Consider the following 18,803-nt stretch of genomic DNA (forward strand, 5'->3'; position numbering starts at 1 on the left):
AGATCTCATTCCTTTTGATGGCTGCATAATATTCCATTGTATATATATACCACTTCTTCTTTATCCATTCATCCATCGATGGACATCTTGGCTCTTTCCACAGTTTGGCTATTGTGGACATTGCTGCTATAAACATCGGGGTGCACGTATCCTTTTGGATCCCTACTTTTGTATCTTTGGGGTAAATACCCAGTAGTGCAATTGCTGGATCATATGGTAGCTCTATTTTCAACTTTTTGAGGAACCTCCATACTGCTTTCCAGAGTGGCTGCACCAGCTTGCATTCCCACCAACACTGTAGGAGGGTTCCCCTTTCTCCGCATCCCCGCCAACATCTGTCATTTCCTGACTTGTTAATTTTAGCCATTCTGACTGGTGTGAGGTGGTATCTCATTGAGGGTTTGATTTGGATTTCCCTGATGCCAAGCGATGTTGAGCACTTTTTCATGTGTCTGTTGGCCATTTGGATGTCTTCTTTGGAAAAATGTCTGTTCATGTCTTCTGCCCATTTCTTGATTGGATTCTTTGTTCTTTGGGTGTTGAGTTTGATAAGTTCTTTATAGATTTTGGATACTAGCCCTTTATCTGATATGTCATTTGCAAATATCTTCTCCCATTCTGTTGGTTGTCTTTTGGTTTTGTTGACTGTTTCCTTTGCTATGCAAAAGCTTTTTATCTTGATGAAGTCCCAATAGTTCATTTTTGCCCTTGCTTCCCTTGCCTTTGGTGATGTTTCTAGGAAGAAGCTGCTGCGGCTGAGGTCGAAGAGGTTGCTGCCTGTGTTCTCCTTTAGGATTTTGATGGACTCCTGTCTCACATTGAGGTCTTTCAACCATTTGGAGTCTATTTTTGTGTGTGGTGTAAGGAAATGGTCTAGTTTCATTCTTCTGCATGTGGCTATCCAATTTTCCCAACACCATTTGTTGAAGAGACTGTCTTTTTTCCATTGGACATTCTTTCCTGCTTTGTCAAAGATTAGTTGACCATAGAGTTGAGGATCCATTTCTGGGCTCTCTATTCTGTTCCATTGATCTATGTGCCTGTTTTTGTGCCATTACCATATTGTCTTGATGATGATAGCTTTGTAATGGAGCTGGAAGTCTGGAATTGTGATGCCGCCAGCTTTGCTTTTCTTTTTCAACATTCCTCTGGCTATGCAGGGTCTTTTCTGGCTCCATACAAATTTTAGGATTATTTGTTCCATTTCTTTGAAAAAAGTGGATGGTATTTTGATGGGGATTGCATTGAATGTGTAGATTGCTCTAGGTAGCATTGCCATCTTCACAATATTTGTTCTTCCAATCCGTGAGCATGGAACGTTTTTCCATTTCTTTGTGTCTTCCTCAATTTCTTTCATGAGTATTTTATAGTTTTCTGAGTACAGATCCTTTGCCTCTTTGGTTAGATTTATTCCTAGGTATCTTATGGTTTTGGGTGCAATTGTATATGGGATCGACTCCTTAATTTCTCTTCCTTCTGTCTTGTTGTTGGTGCATAGGAATGCCACTGACTTCTGTGCATTGATTTTATATCCTGCCACTTTACTGAATTCCTGTATGAGTTCTAGCAGTTTTGGGGTGGAGTCTTTGGGGTTTTCCACATAAAGTATCATATCATCTGCAAAGAGTGAGACTTTGACTTCTTCTTTGCCGATTTGGATGCCTTTTATTTCTTTTTGTTGTCTGATTGCTGTGGCTAGGGCTTCCAATACTATGTTGAATAGCAGTGGTGATAGTGGACATCCCTGTCGCGTTCCTGACCTTAGGGGGAAAGCTCTCAGGTTTTCCCCATTGAGAATGATATTCGCTTAGGTTTTTCATAGATGGCTTTTATGATATTGAGCTATGTACCCTCTATGCCTATACTCTGAACAGTTTTGATCAAGAAAGGATGCTGTACTTTGTCACATGCTTTTTCTGCATCTATTGAGAGGATCATATGATTCTTGTTCTTTCTTTTGTTAATGTATTGTATCACGTTGATTGATTTGTGGATGTTGAACCAACCTTGCAGCCAGGGATAAATCCCACTTGGTCGTGGTGAATAATCCTTTTAATGTACTGTTGGATCCTATTGGCTAGTATTTTGGTGAGAATTTTTGCATCCATGTTCATCAGGGATATTGGTCTGTAATTCTCCTTTTTGATGGGGTCTTTGTCTGGTTTTGGGATCAAGGTAATGCTGGCCTCATAAAATGAGTTTGGAAGTTTTCCTTCCATTTCTATTTTTTGGAACAGTTTCAGAAGAATAGGTATTAATTCTTCTTGAAATGTTTGGTAGAATTCCCCTGGGAAGCCATCTGGCCCTGGGCTTTTGTGTTTTGGGAGATTTTTGATGACTGCTTCTATTTCCTTAGTGGTTATAGGTCTGTTCAGGTGTTCTATTTCTTCCTGTTTCAGTTTTGGTAGTTGATACATCTCTAGGAATGCATCCATTACTTCCAGGTTATCTAATTTGTTGGCATAGAGTTGCTCATAATATGTTCTTATAATTGTTTGTATTTCTTTGGTGTTGGTTGTGATCTCTCCTCTTTCATTCATGATTTTGTTGATTTGGGTCCTTTCTCTTTTCTTTTTGATAAGTCTGGCCAGGGGCTTATCAATCTTGTTAATTCTTTCAAAGAACCAGCTCCTAGTTTCGTTGATCTGTTCTACTGTTCTTTTGGTTTCTATTTCATTGATTTCTGCTCTGATCTTTATTATTTCTCTTCTCCTGCTGGGTTTAGGCTTTATTTGCTGTTCTTTCTCCAGCTCCTTTAGGTGTAGGGTTAGGTTGTGTACTTGAGACCTTTCTTGTTTCTTGAGAAAGGCTTGTATTGCTATATACTTTCCTCTTAGGACTGCCTTTGCTGTATCCCAAAGATTTTGAATAGTTGTGTTTTCATTTTCATTGGTTTCCATGAATTTTTTTAATTCTTCTTTAATTTCCTGGTTGACCCATTCATTCTTCAGTAGGATGCTCTTTAGCCTCCATGTATTTGAGTTCTTTCCGACTTTCCTCTTGTGATTGAGTTCTAGTTTCAAACCATTGTGGTCTGAAAATAGGCAGGGAATGATCCCAATCTTTTGGTACTGGTTGAGACCTGATTTATGACCTAGGATGTGATCTATTCTGGAGAATGTTCCATGGGCACTAGAGAAGAATGTGTATTCCGTTGCTTTGGGATGGAATGTTCTGAATATGTCTGTGAAGTCCATTTGTTCCAGTGTGTCATTTAAAGTCTTTATTTCCTTGTTATCTTTTGCTTAGACGATCCGTCCATTTCAGTGAGGGGGGTGTTAAAGTCCCCCACTATTATTGTATTGTTGTCAATGTGTTTCTTTGCTTTTGTTATTAATTGGCTTATATAATTGGCTGCTCCCATGTTAGGGGCATAGATATTTACAATTGTTAGATCTTCTTGTTGGATAGACCCTTTAAGTAGGATATAGTGTCCTTCCTCATCTCTTAATACAGTCTTTGGTTTAAAATCTAATTTGTCTGATATAAGGATGGCCACCCCAGCTTTCTTTTGGTGTCCATTAGCATGGTAAATGGTTTTCCACCGCCTCACTTTCAATCTGGAGGTGTCTTTGGTCTAAAATGAGTCTCTTGCAGACAGCATATCGATGGGTCTTGTTTTTTTTAATCCAGTCTGATACCCTGTGTCTTTTGATTGGGGCATTTAGCCCATTTACATTCAGGGTAACTACTAAAAGATATGAATTTAGTGCCACTGTATTGCCTGTAAGGTGACTGTTACTGTGTATTGTCTCTGTTCCTTTCTGGTCTATGTTACTTTTAGGTTCTCTGTTTGCTTAGAGGACCCCTTTCGATATTTCTTGTAGGGCTGGTTTCATGTTTGCAAATTCCTTTAATTTTTGTTTGTCCTGGAAGCTTTTTATCTCTCCTTCTATTTTCAATGACAGCCTAGCTGGATATAGTATTCTTGGCTGCATATTTTTCTCATTTAGTGCTCTGAATATATCCTGCCAGTCCTTTCTGGCCTGCCAGGTCTCTGTGAATAGGTCTGTTGCCAATCTAATGTTTCTACCATTGTAGGTTACATATCTCTTCTCCCAAGCTGCTTTCAGGATTTTCTCTTTGTCTCTGAGACTCGTAAGTTTTACTATTAGATGTCGGGGTGTTGACCTATTTTTACTGATTTTGAGAGGGGTTCTCTGTGCTTCCTGGATTTTGATGCCTGTTTCCTTCCCCAAATTAGGGAAGTTCTCTCTATAATTTGCTCCGTTATACCTTCTGCCCCTCTCTCTCTTTCTTCTTCTTCTGGGATCCCAATTATTCTAATGTTTTTTCGTCTTATGGTATCGCTTATCTCTCGAATTCTGCCCTTGTGATCCAGTAGTTATCTCTCTTTTTCTCAGCTTCTTTATTTTCCATCATTTGGTCTTCTATATCACTGATTCTCTCTTCTGCCTCATTTATCCTACCAGTTAGCGCCCCCATATTTGATTGCACCTCATTAATAGCCTTTTTGATTTCTACTTGGTTAGATTTTAGTTCTTTTACTTCTCCAGAAAGGGTTTCTCTAATAACTTCCATGCTTTCTTCAAGCCCAGCTAGTATCTTTAAAGTGATGATTCTGAACTCTAGATCTGACATTGTACTAATGTCCGTATTGAGTAGGTCCCTGGCAGTCGGTACTACCTCTTGTTCTTTTTGTTGAGGTGATTTTTTCCGTCTTGTCATTTTGTGCAGAGGAGAATAGATTAATGAGAGAACAAAATGCTAGAAGGGTAACAACGTCCCCAGAAAATATACTCTAAACAAATCAGAAAAGACCTGAAGCAGTGGGAAAAGAAAGGGAAAGACAGAAAAAAGAAAAGGAAAGAAAAAAAGAAAAAAGAAAAAGATAAAGATAAAAACAAACAAAAGCAGAACAAAACAAAACAAAACAAAAACAGAATGTGATCAAATATGATCAGGCTGGATTATAGATCAGTGCCACACACTAGATTTTGGGTGTATTTTGGTCTGTTAAAAGAAAGTCCCTCTCAAAATTTTAAAGAAAGAAAAACTTATATATGTACAAAAATAAGGGTTGATATGATGAAGGGATGGAATATGACTGTAAAGATGGAAATTATAAAAAATTTTATAAAAGGAATTGATAAGAAGTTGTTTGAAAAAAGAAAAGAGGATTTAAAAAACAAAAAAGGGAGAGAATGTGATCAGGCAGGGGAGTAGAAAAAAACCATACACTAGAGATTTAGCATTATTTTGATCTGTTAGAAGAAGGTATCTCAAAATTTTAAAGAGAGAACAACTTATATATATATGCCAAAAATACGGGTGACTACTATGAAGGGATAGAATATGACTCTAAAAATGAAAAATAAAAATGTTTTTTAAAAAAGGGATTGATAAGATGTTGGTTGAAAAAGGGAAAAAGAAAAATTAAAAAAAAAAAAAGAAAAAAAGACAGTTAAAAAAAAATTAACTTTGAAAGACTAAAGAATCATGGTAAAAAAGCCATGAATTCTATGTGCATGATTCCCCTAGCGCTGGAGTTCTGCCGTTCTCATTGATTGGTAAACTTGGTCTTGGCTGGCTGTTCTCGCTGATCTTCTGGGGGAGGGGCCTGTTGCCGTGGTTCCCAAATGTCTTTGCCGGAGGCGGAATTGCCCCGCCCTTGCCCGGTCCGGGCTAAGTAATCTGCTCGGGTTTGCTCTCTGGAGCTTTTGTTCCCTGCAAGCTTTCCGTACAGCTTTGGAGGCAGAGAGTGAAAATGGCGGCCTCCCAATCTCCTTCCCGGAGGAGCCGAGAACTCGGGCCCCGCTCCTCAGTGAGCCCCCAGAGGAAAGCCGTCAGTCACTCCTGTCTCCCCGGTCTCCGGCCGCACTCCGTGCTCACCCGGCCTGTGACCGAGCGTTTCTATCTCTGGTACCCGACCCTGGGTGGAGTCTCCAAACCCAGCAGATCCCTGCGGTGCGCTTCCACACCTCTCCTCCCGGGGGGAAGAAGGGGAGTCTCCCCGGATCTGCCGCTTGTTGGGTCCCTGCTGGAGGAGCAGTGGCCCGACTGTGCCGCGGATCACGGTTTATGACAACCCCGAGCTGAGAGCCCGCGCCTCGGCTCCGTCTCTGCAGCTGGCTTCCCCGCTCCGATACCTGGGAGCTCTGCCACACTCAGGCACCCCCGGTCTTTCTGTGACCCCGAGGGTCCTGAGACCACACTGTCCCACGAGGGTTCCACCCCCCACTTAGCCACCGGAGTGATGTCCCTCAGTGGAGCAGACTTCTAAAAGTTCCGATTTTGTGCTCCGCTGCTCAATCACTTGCCAGAAGCGGCTGATGGAGGCCCCTCCCCCGCCACCTATCCTCCTGAATATCGCCTCGGATTCACTTCTCCGCACGTCCTACCTTCCAGAAAGTGGTCGCTTTTCTGTTCAGAGAGTTCTTGCTATTCTTTTCTTCGATCTCCTGTTGAGTTTGTAGGTGTTCAGAATGGTTTAATCCCTATCCAGCTGAATTCCTGAGAGGAGACGAAATCCAGGTCTCCTACTCCTCTGCCATCTTGCTCCCTCAATCCAGAACCTGCATTTCTAATAAGCCCCACAGAGATGGGGATGCTGAATGAGGGACCACACTTTGAAAAACACTATTCTAGCCAAAATTAAAAAACAAAACAAAATACCTTCCATCTTTCTAGATCAATAAAGGATTATTTTATTCTTGATGGAGAACTCATACTATTAAATCAAAATTAGATCGATCTAAACAAATAAAGGTAACAACGAGGCTCTAAAAAGAATTCAGGGCGCACCTGGGTGGCTCAGTCAGTTAAGGAGTTGCTCTTGATTTCGGTTCAGGTCATGATCTCAGCGTTGTGAGATCAAGCCCCATGCCAGACTCCACACTAAGGATGGAGCCTGCTTGAGATTCTTTCTCTCCCTCGCCCTCTGCCTCTCCCCTCCACCACCCTCTCTAAAATAATAAATAAATAAATAAAAATAATTCAGAAAGCAATGCTATTTTAGACATTCGATATAGTATCACCAAGCTGCTTTTCCATCAAGAGTCAGTCTAATGTTCCTTAAGAATGGGGCATACACTGGGGCGCCTGGGTGGCTCAGTCGTTAAGAATGGGGCATACACTATTAGAATTAACAGGTTTTAACAATAAAATCATCAAAATCATAGTAATAATCAAGCATGAATAGAATCATCCTATATTACACCTTTTAAAATTTGTTCCTTTTTTAGAAAACCAAAAGAACATCTCTTTTCTACCTTAATTGTATCACTATGAGGAAGGCTTTGGGCTTTGCCTTGTATTATTGAGGGGGACCGGTGTAAGGGTATAAAACCATTAAGCCCAGGCCACCTAACAAAAAGGAAAAAAAAAGCTTAAAGACTTGTGTAGTGAAAGAATAGTTGTGATCATTGAGTGCACCATTTTGAGGATGATTCTATACACACACACGTTTTGTTTACACAAAAAACGTGTTAGACCCATGTAGGTTTAAGATTCCACCCCTCTGTGAACATAATTTCAATTCTTTTCTTTGTATGGAATTTCTGGTAGGAAAGTAACAATAATTATTAAGACTGGCCTTCAAGACGTGAGAGTAGGACTGGCCAACACTAGCTACTTCCTGTCTCAGCACTACTTAGGGACTATTCTGGTCCCTGTGGGCTTTGGGTAACAAAGATTTCAAAAAATTCAGTCTTGAACACTGAATAGTTTAAGGCCAAAACCAAGTTTAATGCACTCCCAGATGATTTTCAAGCAGGAAATACTGACAGATTAATAAGGGGGATGGGCTGTTTTCTTTTTAAACCTGACTTGTCCAAAAGGAGGCCAGGAAGGTTCAGTGCCAATAGAGCTGCCATATCCACTCCAAGAACGCAAGGGATATGTTGGCACCTAACTTTAAATCTTTATCCAATTATCCAAAAGAATGTTTCCAAGCAAGTATGACCCTGATTATTGGTTCTCACTGCAAACAGAAAACACGCTATGCTCCCTGCCCCTGCTGTGGCTCCAAGCACTGGCAGGAGGACGGGTGAGCTGGCCACCTTCTCCCCTGGTGAATGTGCCGACACAGCAACTTGCTCACTTTCTGTCATGGATAAGTGCTTTATGTAAGTGCTGGTATTTCAGCAATCATGTCCTCTAGTGCTGCTTTCAACTGCACCCTAACTGGGTGGAAATGAACTGTCCTGCCTGTCCACTCTTTGTGCAGTGGTAGTTTGAGTGTCATAACTAAGCACTGGAATTTCCTTTTCTTCCTTGCTTCAAGGGACTTTAGTGAATCATTATGAAAGCAAAAGTACTCAGGGCAGAAAACGTCTAAGGTTGTTTATGATAAAAAGCCTTAAAAATCCTATTACAGATACTTGTTTTTTCAATCATTTTTTTAAAGTTTTATTTATTTAAGTGATCTCTACACCCAACGTGGGGCTCAAACTCATGATCCCAAAATCAAGAGTTGCCTACTGACTGAGCCAGCTGCACACCCCGCTTTACTATGGTCTTCATGTGTAACTGACACATCTCCCTCTCTCTGACTTCACTCCTAAGCTCAGTTTCCTATTTCCAAAGGCATACTGGACATCTTTGCTGGGATACTCCACACGCATTTCAAAAACATTAATCCCCAAGCTACACTAAGGATTGTCTCTGCTCCTTCTCGTCCTCCAATCCTATTTCCATTAAAAATCTTACTATATAATGTTACAATGAACATGGAGAGGCAGATATTTTTTTGAGACACTGATTTTTTTCCCCTTTGGATATATACCCAGAAGTGAAATTGCTGTATCCTCTGGTAATCCTATTTTTTTTTTTTTTTAAATAACAGTGGATTTTTTTTTTTTTTTTAAGATTTTATTTATTTGACAGAGACAGAGCGCACAAGCAGGGGGAGCGGCAGGCAGAGAGAGAGACAAGCAGACTCCCTGCTGAGCAGGGAGCCCGACGTGGGGCTTGATCTCAGGACCCTGAAATTACGATCTGAGCTGAAGGGAGATGCTTAACCAACTGAGCCACCCAGGTGCCCCTGGTAATCCTATTTTTAACTTTTGGAGGAACCTCCACTGTTTTACATAAATTGCAACAGCCAAGACAAAGAAGCAACCTGAGTGTCCATTGGTGGATGAATGGATAAAGAAAACATGATACACAACATATAAATGAATACTATTCAGCCATAAAAAAGGAAATCCTGTCATTTGTGATAACATGAACCTTAAGGGCATTGTGCTAAGTGAAATGTTAGGGAAAGATAAACACTGTATGATCTTACTTGTATGTGGTATCTAAAAAATCTAAACTTGCAGAAACAGAAAAGATTGAAAGCTGCCAAAGGTGAGGGTAGGTGGGTGTAGATAAATAAGTTCTGAGAATCTAATGTAAAACATGGTGACTATAGTTAACAAAACTGTATTGTGTATTTGCTAAAAGAGTAAATCTTATTCTCATCACGAAAAAAAAAATTTATAACTATGTGAGGTGACTTAACTTCCCAAGATAATCGTTTTGCAATATATAGATACCAAATCGTTATACACCTCGAACTAATGTAATATTAGTATCTAGGAATAGGAGTATCTTTGTTATTCACAGTGGGCCCGATGACCACAGCTAAGTATATGCTAAGGAGATGACTCAGGATGTGAGCCTGTCAGGCTAGAAAGACTAATCATGTGATTAGAGGGATTGAGGCTTTCAGTCAAGTGATACTAGCTAAACCTCAGGGGCTGGGTAAAAATCATGTGACTAATAATTTAATCAATCATGCTTAAGTAGTGAAGCCCTCCAAAAAAAAAACCTGAATACTAGGTTTGGGAGAGCTTCCTGGGAAGGTGACACATCCTGATTCCATGGAAGCTCTGCCTTCAGGACCCTCCCAGACATCACCCTACATGTTTCCTCATTGGGATGGTCCTGGTTTGCATCCTTTATAATACAACTGTAATTGTAAGTATGATTACATACTTGAATTTCTTTCTTAAATTCTGTGAGTTGTTCTAGTGACTTATGAACCTGAGGGGGTCACGGGAACTCCCCTGAATTTGTAACCAGTTGGTCAGAAGTGTGGGTAGCTTGGGATCTCCCAAACTTGTGGCTGGTGTCCTAAGTCAGGCTGGCCTGGTTGGAGACCATGGAGACCAGGCCCTCAACGTGTGATGTCCTTGTCGACTCTGAATGCTGAATGACTGCATCAGAACTGAACTGCAGTACTGCAGATGAGAAACTGTAAGAGAAGTGCCAGGATTTCTACACTCAATCAGAAAACAGACTGAAGAGGGGTGCCTGGATGGCTTGGTCAGTTAAACATCTGACTTTGGCTCATGGGGGCCCTGGGATAGAGCCCTGCATCAGGCTCCCTGCCAAGTGGGGAGTCTACTTGTCCCTCTGTCTGCCGCCCCCCACCGCCCAGCTCATGCATGTGCATGCACTCTCTCAAATAAATAAAATCGTAAAAAAAAGAAAACAGACTGAAGAGGCATGAGAACAGACACAAGGAGACACGGTAGGAGGCTAATGCGGTAAATGATGGTGGCTCAGACTAAGGCGGCCGTGATGGAGATGCTGAAAATTGATTTTATTTATTATGATGGTAGCCCTCCTATATTTGCAAAGAGTTGGATTTAAGATTTTTGAATGGCTGTATCGTGGCTGCATTCTACTGCTGGGGTATGTCCTACTTGATTTAGCTGATCTCTTGCTGACAGACACTTAGCTTGTTTCTCATTTTTTCCCATTATGAACAATGCTGCAATGAAGCTGCTTACACCTAACTACTGTCATCTTGTGCAAGAATCTCTAGCTACGCTATTCACTCACAATAAACTCTGAACAAAACAGAACTGAGGTGTCCTACTTTTGTGAACAGACTTATTTTTCCTTCTAAGTTCAAGTATTTCTTCATTTCCTACTGCAAAGTTTCTTCTTCCTTGACCATAGAAACCTAGAAAGTTAAGTGCAAAGGATCTTTAGAGGGCCTCTGGCTCAGCAGTTCTCAGTATGGGTATTATGGTCAATAATCAGAATCTCTAGGGAATCTTCTTCAATGACAGACCCTCTCCCTTTCTGACCTGCTCTGGGAAAGTGGTGAGAGCTGACGTACTGTCCAGGTGACTCCAACCATAATCTAATCACCTGAAATGGCTTATCCAGTCCAATCCCTTCGTTTCCCAGATGAGGAAACCAAAACACATATCACACAGTGACAGGAGAACTAGTGTCCTAATCAATTTTCGATGCCACCACTTTCTTCCAACCCTTGACAACAGAAGGTAGGACCACCACATTTTTTATTTTTACTAATTCGCAAGACAAAAAAACCAAAACAAAAAAACAAAAAAAGCCCCTCACCATTGTTCACAGGATGATTTATTAAAGAGGTTCATCTGAATTATCTTAGAAGATGACAACTGGGACTTCTGCAGTCATTTGTCAGAAGGAAAAAAATCAATTACTTGAAAACACATGGTGGTTTAACCTCAAACTCTAAGCTCTCTAATTTCACTCAACCATGACCTTCCTTTACTTTACTCTCAGTTCTAAAGAAGACATCACTAAGAGCTTATAGAGGGCATTTCCCACTGCTCCTGTCTTTCTCATAACCTGCAGACCAAGAGGGCTTTAAAGGAAAACCAATGAATTTTAGTTTTCCTTTCCCCTTTCAACTAAAGGAAATCTTCTATTTCCCCTGCTGGAATTAGTATGACACAGTTTCTGAAAACAACCATTAGAGATCCTAAGTCCAAATAGAACACACAAAGCCAGCACAGTGGTTTTAATGGACTGTTGTGAAGATTTCTCGCATATTACCTTGTTTAATCCTCACACTGTTAAATAAGGGAAGGACTACTATGAGGCATAGAAAGGTTAAGAAACTTGCTCAAATTTACATACCTAGTAAGTGGCAGACCAGGGATGTGAACCCAGGCGATCGGACTCTAGACCTAGTGCTTTACGTCACTAAAGCCTTTATAGTTTGGCCCTAGCCTACTTCTTCTGCTTCATTTCTTGCCAATTCTATCCATCACTTCCAGGAAGCATCTTCTATAAACTACCTCCAATCTGGCCACCTGAGTGACTATTCCCATAATATCTTATAAACTCTATCTCTGTACCTGCCAAACTATTTAATTATATGTCTCTGCCCTCAACTAACCTACAAATTCCTTGAAAGCAGGAACTGTGTCTTATCTGTCGTTGAATCTCTAACACTCAAGCACGGTATCTGACGCATGGTAGAAACTCAATAGGTATTTGTTGAATAAACACATGAACTCCCACATTCTACACTATTTCACAGAACAACTTACTCTGCCTTGAATATTACCTCTTTGCTCCGTCTGCTTTCTCTACCCCAAACAGCCTTCTTGCTCTTCTGATAGGTAAACTCCTAATCATTTTTGAAGACCCAGTTCAAATGGACAGAGGAGAAAGAGGATAATAGACCCAATTAAAAAATATTTTCTTCTTCTTTGACACTTCTGCCTAGAGGAATTATTTCTCCCTCTGGCCCCCATAGCATTTTTCTGAACACTTACTCTAACACTTTCTAAGCTCTGTTAGAATTATTCCTGTTGACACTGAGTTCCTGCCATAGACTATGCACTCCTGAGTACAAAGACAGTGTCCTATGAATGGTTTATCTCCAGTGCTTAGCATCATGCCCGGTACACAATTAACCCTCAATAAATATTTGTGGAATGATGGGGCACCTGACTTTAAAAAAATTATATATTTGTGAATGAATAAAGGTTGATTCAACATTAAGGTGCAAACATTAGTTCTCATGAGGAATAACTAAAAAACTGCTAGTAGCACTGACTTCATCTAGGAGAGTAGAAATAAAGAGCTTTTAGTGTTAAATTTTTCCAGGATATCACAAGTCTTCAAAGGAACTCATGTTATTTTTTTTAAAGACTTTATTTTTTTAAGTGATCTCCAAACCCAATGTGGGGCTTGAACTCACAACTCCAAAATCAAGAGTTGCATGCTCTACCATCTGAGCCAGCCAGGTGCTCCTGGAACTCACTTTAAGTAGAAAAAGGGCTGAAGTTGAATGAAGATGGACCAGCTGATGATTAATGAGGATGAACTCGAGATTCAAGCTATGATAAGGAAATCTTCAAAATGGATCTCAATTGAATGTAACTGTCAAGCATCTGTACAGATGTTCCCAGGGGAAAGAATATAATTGTGCTGTTTTTGCATGGAAACAAGGAAAAAACAGGTCAGTTACTTTCACTGCATTGCTCTGGAGTAGGTCCCCTAAAGATATGCAGTGAGCCGAGTTGAATACGAACACTTACCTCAGAAACTCTTTGCTCTGTTCCCAGAGGTCCTGAGTCTCTTCTTGGGTCATGTGCTTGTCTAGGTTACACACATTTGGTTTCTGGGAATATAACTTAAGGCATTGCTTCACCCAGTGCCACTGGTAACCTGGGAGGAAGGGGTTTGGGATAAAAATAAATCCTATACAAAAGGACAGGTGGGGAAAAAAGGAGAGGAGGAAATTCTCCATCAGTTATTGAGATAATTTATTTTTGTTGACATCCTTATACCCACTACTTTATTCCCTATCCCCTTTTGCTCATGTTTTGTGGCTTCCACATTTATAAGTAAATGTTCTCATCCCTATTCTCCGATTTTAGAGGAAGGGAAGAAAGAAACAAATTCTCAAGAGAAACAAATATTCCACAACCATCAACTGTTACCCCAAAGCGAACTTTAGAATTGGTAATGTCAAAAGTCACTGCTCAAATCTGCACCAGGTATTTATTGTTTATAAAGGTGGTAGCTGCTTCCTGCAATTACTACCTGTGATAGCTCAGTGTCCCCCCTTGGCCTTCTTTGTTTTCCAGTATCTGGCTAACAATTCTTATATTAAGTTCCCTCAGCTAAAATAACTGGTGTGACTTCTGCCTATGATTGAAATCTGACTGACAGAACAGGGAAGAAAGAGGCTGTGAAGTACATCCGCTCAGTATGGCATGACGCAGATACCTACAGCATGTGTGCTGAAAAGATCTTCTGGGACCTGGAAAGTAATCTAATGTCATTCTTCTCCTTGGCGAAGACGAATAACAATTTAGCTGGAATTCTATGCAGGGTAAGGATCCATTTAACAAACACACACTATGTACTTTCTTAAGAATTAGAGATGGGGGCGCCTGGGTGGCTCAGTCGGTTAAGCGGCTGCCTTCGGCTCAGGTCATGATCCCAGGGTCCTGGGATCGAGCCCCACGTCGGGCTCCCTGCTCAGTGGAGAGTCTGCTTCTCCCTCTCTCTCTGCCTACTTGTGCTCTCTCTCTATCTCTCTGTCAAATAAATAAATAAAATCTTAAAAAAAAAAAAAAGAATTAGAGATGAAAAACTGTCCTTAGTGAAGCCCCTGGAGATGGGACAGCAGAGACTGTTCGCAGACAATGCCTTGTGGAAGCCTGGCTATGAAAGGAAACAAAGGTTGAAGAGCAGTCATGGAAGAATAAAGAATTTAAGGGGAGAGTTTATGATTTTTAGGGTTGGGAAAGGCCGAAGCATGCTTACAGATAATGCGAAAGAACCAGCAGAGAGGAACTGGTTGAAACAGAAGAGAGGAAAGGAGCAGAGCAAGGTCTTGAAAGCTGGAAGGGGTGAAAGAATGTGGGATCGAAAAGGTGAAGGGCCTGGCTTTTAACAGAAGGTGTTCCTCTAAAATTGGAGGACAGGAGTAAGAACATTTTTTTCTGAGTGTGGAGGCCACTTCTGCATTTCATGCACCAGCAAAATTCTCCAAGTAATTTATTTATTTATTTTTTAAAGATTTTATTATTTATTTGACAGAGAGACATAGCGAGAGAGGGAACACAAGCAGGGGGAGTGGGAGAGGGAGAAGCAGGCTTCCTGCTGAGCAGGGAGCCCGATGCGGGGCTCGATCCCAGGACGCTGGGATCATGACCTGAGCCGAAGGCAGACGCTTAACGACTGAGCCACCCAGGCGCCCCTCTCCAAGTAATTTAAAAGTGTGACAGAACTGTCAATATTTTGAGAGGAAAAAAAAAAGATATGAAAAACCCCCCCAACTTACCCACTTATCAGCATTATTTCACAAAATAAAGATTATAACATTTCCTAAAATATCAGATTAAAGGAAGAATACTGCTGACCCAGTGACAGGAAAATGAATACCTTTTTAGGCAGTCCACTCTAGACAACTGTTGCCTTTCTTTTATTGAATTTGCCTCCTTTTAATTTTCATGCATTGATCTTAGGTTTGAACACACAGAGCAACCCCCAAATTAGTTTCTCATTCTTCAAAAATACCTCTAGCTTTCTAGCTAACATTTATTAATCATTTACTATGTGCCAGGCATGGGCTTAAGTACTTTACAATGTACTCACGTTTAATCTTCACAATAACCTTACAAAGTGAGCACCTTTTTATACACATTTTACTTATCAGGAAACTGAGGCCAAGAAAGATTAAGAAACTTGCCCAAGGTCATATAGTGGATGGTACAGCCACAACTTGAACCCAGGTAGCCTCATGTCAGAACCTAGGCCTTAACCACTAGTATATAATGCTCCCATCCCTTTGTGTGTATGACAACTTTTCAAATGTTGGATGCTGTCAGGTTCCCTCTCAGCTTCACTCTTCTTTCAGACCCATGACTTCCTGCTCATTCTTTTAAGGACAGGTCGTAGTTACTCAAGTTCCTTCACAACAAGCAGAATCCAGAAGTAAACACAATCCTTCTGATCAAGTCTGAATAAGAGGTGGTCATTTCCCATGTTCTGGACATTACACTTCTATTAAATACAGCTTCAAATGTCAGGGAAGACAGAATGAAGTCTCTAAGGACATAATGAGGTACCAACTCACAAAATGTGGCCTAAGTGTGAAATCCTAGAAAACCTCAAAATCAATACACCTATTTGGACAATAGATAAACCAAAGTGGGATTGATAACTCTGTGGTCTTAACAATTTGTTAAGAAAAGAGGGCATGGAAACAGAGAAATAAGGCCTTGAAAACAAGAGGTAGGCCTGAAAGGTCAAGGGCAGCCTTCAAGAACAAAAAGTACATAAAAGACTACTGGTGATGCACGCTCCTCATTCACCCAAACTCACGGGAAGCCACGCTTTCATACATAAAAGCCATCATTTGACTACTCTTTCACGAAGAACTGAAGTGCACGAGGCCTTTTAGGGAAGTATTGAAACTGTTATACCATCCTACGTTATTAACAAATATATCAGTGGTCATAATGTATTAAGAGCTGTAACACAGACCTGGCCCATGGCATAATGAAAATTAGTATTTTTTAGGGATTTTTTCTTGCTTTTAATCTGTATTTGAAATCACAAAATACAATGTTAACTTTATGTCCTCTCCAAGAAAAAGGATGACAGATAAAGGATTATTTGACCAAATAAGGCATTTCTGTATTTTCTTTTTTATTTAATTAATTTAATTATTTGAGAGAATGAGAGCATGAGAGGGGGGAGGGTCAGAGGGAGAAGCAGGCTCCCCACTGAGCAGGGAGCCTAATACTGGTCTTGATCCCAGGACCTGAGCCGAAGGCAGCTGCTTAACCGACCGAGCCACCCAGGCATCCCTCTATTTTCTAAATAGTTCATAATATTTAATCTACAATGGCCCCATGATCCTAAAAGAAAAAAAGATTAAGGGCGCTTGGCTGGCTCAGTCAGTAGTATGCGACGCTCATCTTGGGGTGTGAGTTTGAGCCCCAAATTGGGGGTAGCGTTTACTCAAAAAAAGATTAAAAACATTACCCATTTTTCATTATGTTCTTAATTTCTAGATCTGTAAGGTGAGCTACCCAATATTATTTAAGTTCAAAATGCTAAATTATTTAGTCTATTAGGGCTTTTGATCTCATTAACTAATTTTCTTTTCAAAAGCTCAGCCTTAATAATAGCAACAATTTTTAATTTGTTTTTCTTTTTTTTGCCACACGAGAACATAGAGACATTGTGATTAGAGCGACCATTATGAATTGTTCCATCATTCAAAGCGGTTCTTCTGCCAGAGCAGGTGTCTGGAGTCGTGGCAGGGAGCCCAGAGTCAAGGTGCTCATTTTTGATTTGTACCTGGTGTGTCATTTTCTGCACTTAAGGCAGGCACAACTGACTCCTGTTCTAACCTTTGGGAATGCTAAATAAATGGAAATCTTAGATGAGGCAGATTTAAAAGGAGTTTGGGAGTGAAATATTTCTGTGTTTAGTTTCCCCTTTGTCTATTTACCTGCTTACAACTCCTCTCCTGAAATTAGACAAATGATTATATGATTTTGTCTTCTGAGGTCAGCCGCACTCACCAGGATAGCCTTGGAGTCCATAGGCTTGCCACTTGCTGACTGGCTGAAGTCCTGCTCTATGTGCATCGTGGTCACTGACGGAAGATACACTCAGCTGAGATCTAACCACCTGGCAGGAAGGAAAGAGAAGTTGGAGTGCTAAAGCTATTTTGCAGGTCAGATCTGAGAATCTCAAACTTCTAAAGATATTTCTGGTATGAGGCAAAATTAGGAGTCCTAAGTCTGGGCTCCTAAACTTAGTTCTACCATTTACTTGATGTAAGACTTAGATAAGTCACTTAACTTCTTAGAGCCTCAGTTTTTTCATCTATATACTAACAAACACTAGAAAGCAATATAAAATTAAGCAGTATGAGAAGCAGGCTGATTTTGGCCTTCAAGACTACCTTTTTGTATGACCCCACACCTTTGTGGATTTCTTGTAAGATCTAAATCGTGAGAGATGTACTGAAATATCCTCAAAGTTCTGTTCACCTCAATTCGGCCCAACAATAATGCTTCTGAGGCACTTGTATACAGTTGGTGTTTAAACAGACCTATGAGGAACATCAGGCAGGGGAGGTTAAGAGAATGGAAGAGAATGCTCCAACCAGACAGAACAACTGTTTCAGTAAAACTGGAAACCCTGTTTGCTGAAAGTATAATATTTATTCTCTTTTAGATGAAACTTCAAACTGAAGCTCAGAGCTTTTGCCTTTGTTAATTACTGAGAAATTAAGCCTTTCAGGGGCTCATGAAGTTTTCTTTGCATATAAGAGCATCTTATGGATGGCTCATTAAATAGGTTAAGGGATCCAATATTCAGTCACTAAAGGACATTCAGAAAACAAAAACCTTTATTCCTCCATTAATAATAAACTTAAGAGTCTGGCTTGCCTTAGTTATACATCAAATGTTCTCTTCCAAAAAGATGTATCTCTTATCCTATCAACTTCACCAAGTGTAGAGATTTCCAGAAAAAAATACCAACCAGTTGCTGTGTATTTCCAGTCTCTGTAATAAAATGGCTATCTGGAACTCTCTGAGAGGCCTGACCAGCCAATTGTTTCAGGTACTGATAAGATGTTTTTATTTCAAACATTTTACAATGATCTCTCAAATAGACCATACTTAATAATGCACTGTAATTCAGCAACACCCTCATATCTGAAGTAAGTCTGTGGACCTGTTCTCCATGCTAAGCTGAAACAAACCTGAGTCTTTAAAAAAAATCCTGCTTCCACCCTTGCCTGTTAGCCATCACTTTCTCCACTGCTCATCAGTTGCTCTCATAGCAACTTTCTTCTCCAGTTCGCTATTTTCAATCTGTTTTGAACTTAAGAACCAAACACCCAAGTCTTTTTTTTAAAGGGAAAGACACAGAAGGAGAGCACAGTGAGAGTGAGAGGAAGAAGCAGACTCCCTGCTGAGCAGGGCTCATGACCTGAGCCAAAGGCAGAGGCTTAACCGACTGAGCCACCCAGGCGCCCCTAAACACCCAAGTTTTTATGTACTCAATGGATAGTGTATTTA

General features: G+C 40.5%; 1 protein-coding gene across 3 annotated transcripts in view; it reads right to left on the reverse strand.

Annotated features, from left to right (window-relative positions):
* The window catches only part of ALKBH1 (alkB homolog 1, histone H2A dioxygenase), a 33,276-nt gene that overhangs the window by 12,817 nt on the left and 1,656 nt on the right, over window positions 1-18,803 (reverse strand). For 2 of the 3 annotated variants that reach the window (XM_032405696.1, XM_032405695.1), the window contains exons 2-3: window positions 17,292-17,400; window positions 13,281-13,443 (exon numbers count right to left, since the gene is read on the reverse strand). In XM_032405696.1, coding sequence (XP_032261587.1) covers window positions 13,281-13,443; window positions 17,292-17,400 — 272 coding nt within the window. The remainder of the gene's footprint in view (window positions 1-13,280; window positions 13,444-17,291; window positions 17,401-18,803) is intronic. The other variant, XM_032405697.1, reaches the window with a different exon arrangement.

This window comes from Phoca vitulina, unplaced genomic scaffold (assembly GCF_004348235.1).
Source record: "Phoca vitulina isolate PV1807 unplaced genomic scaffold, GSC_HSeal_1.0 scaffold7, whole genome shotgun sequence".
In the NCBI taxonomy this organism is placed as follows: Eukaryota; Metazoa; Chordata; class Mammalia; order Carnivora; family Phocidae; genus Phoca; species Phoca vitulina.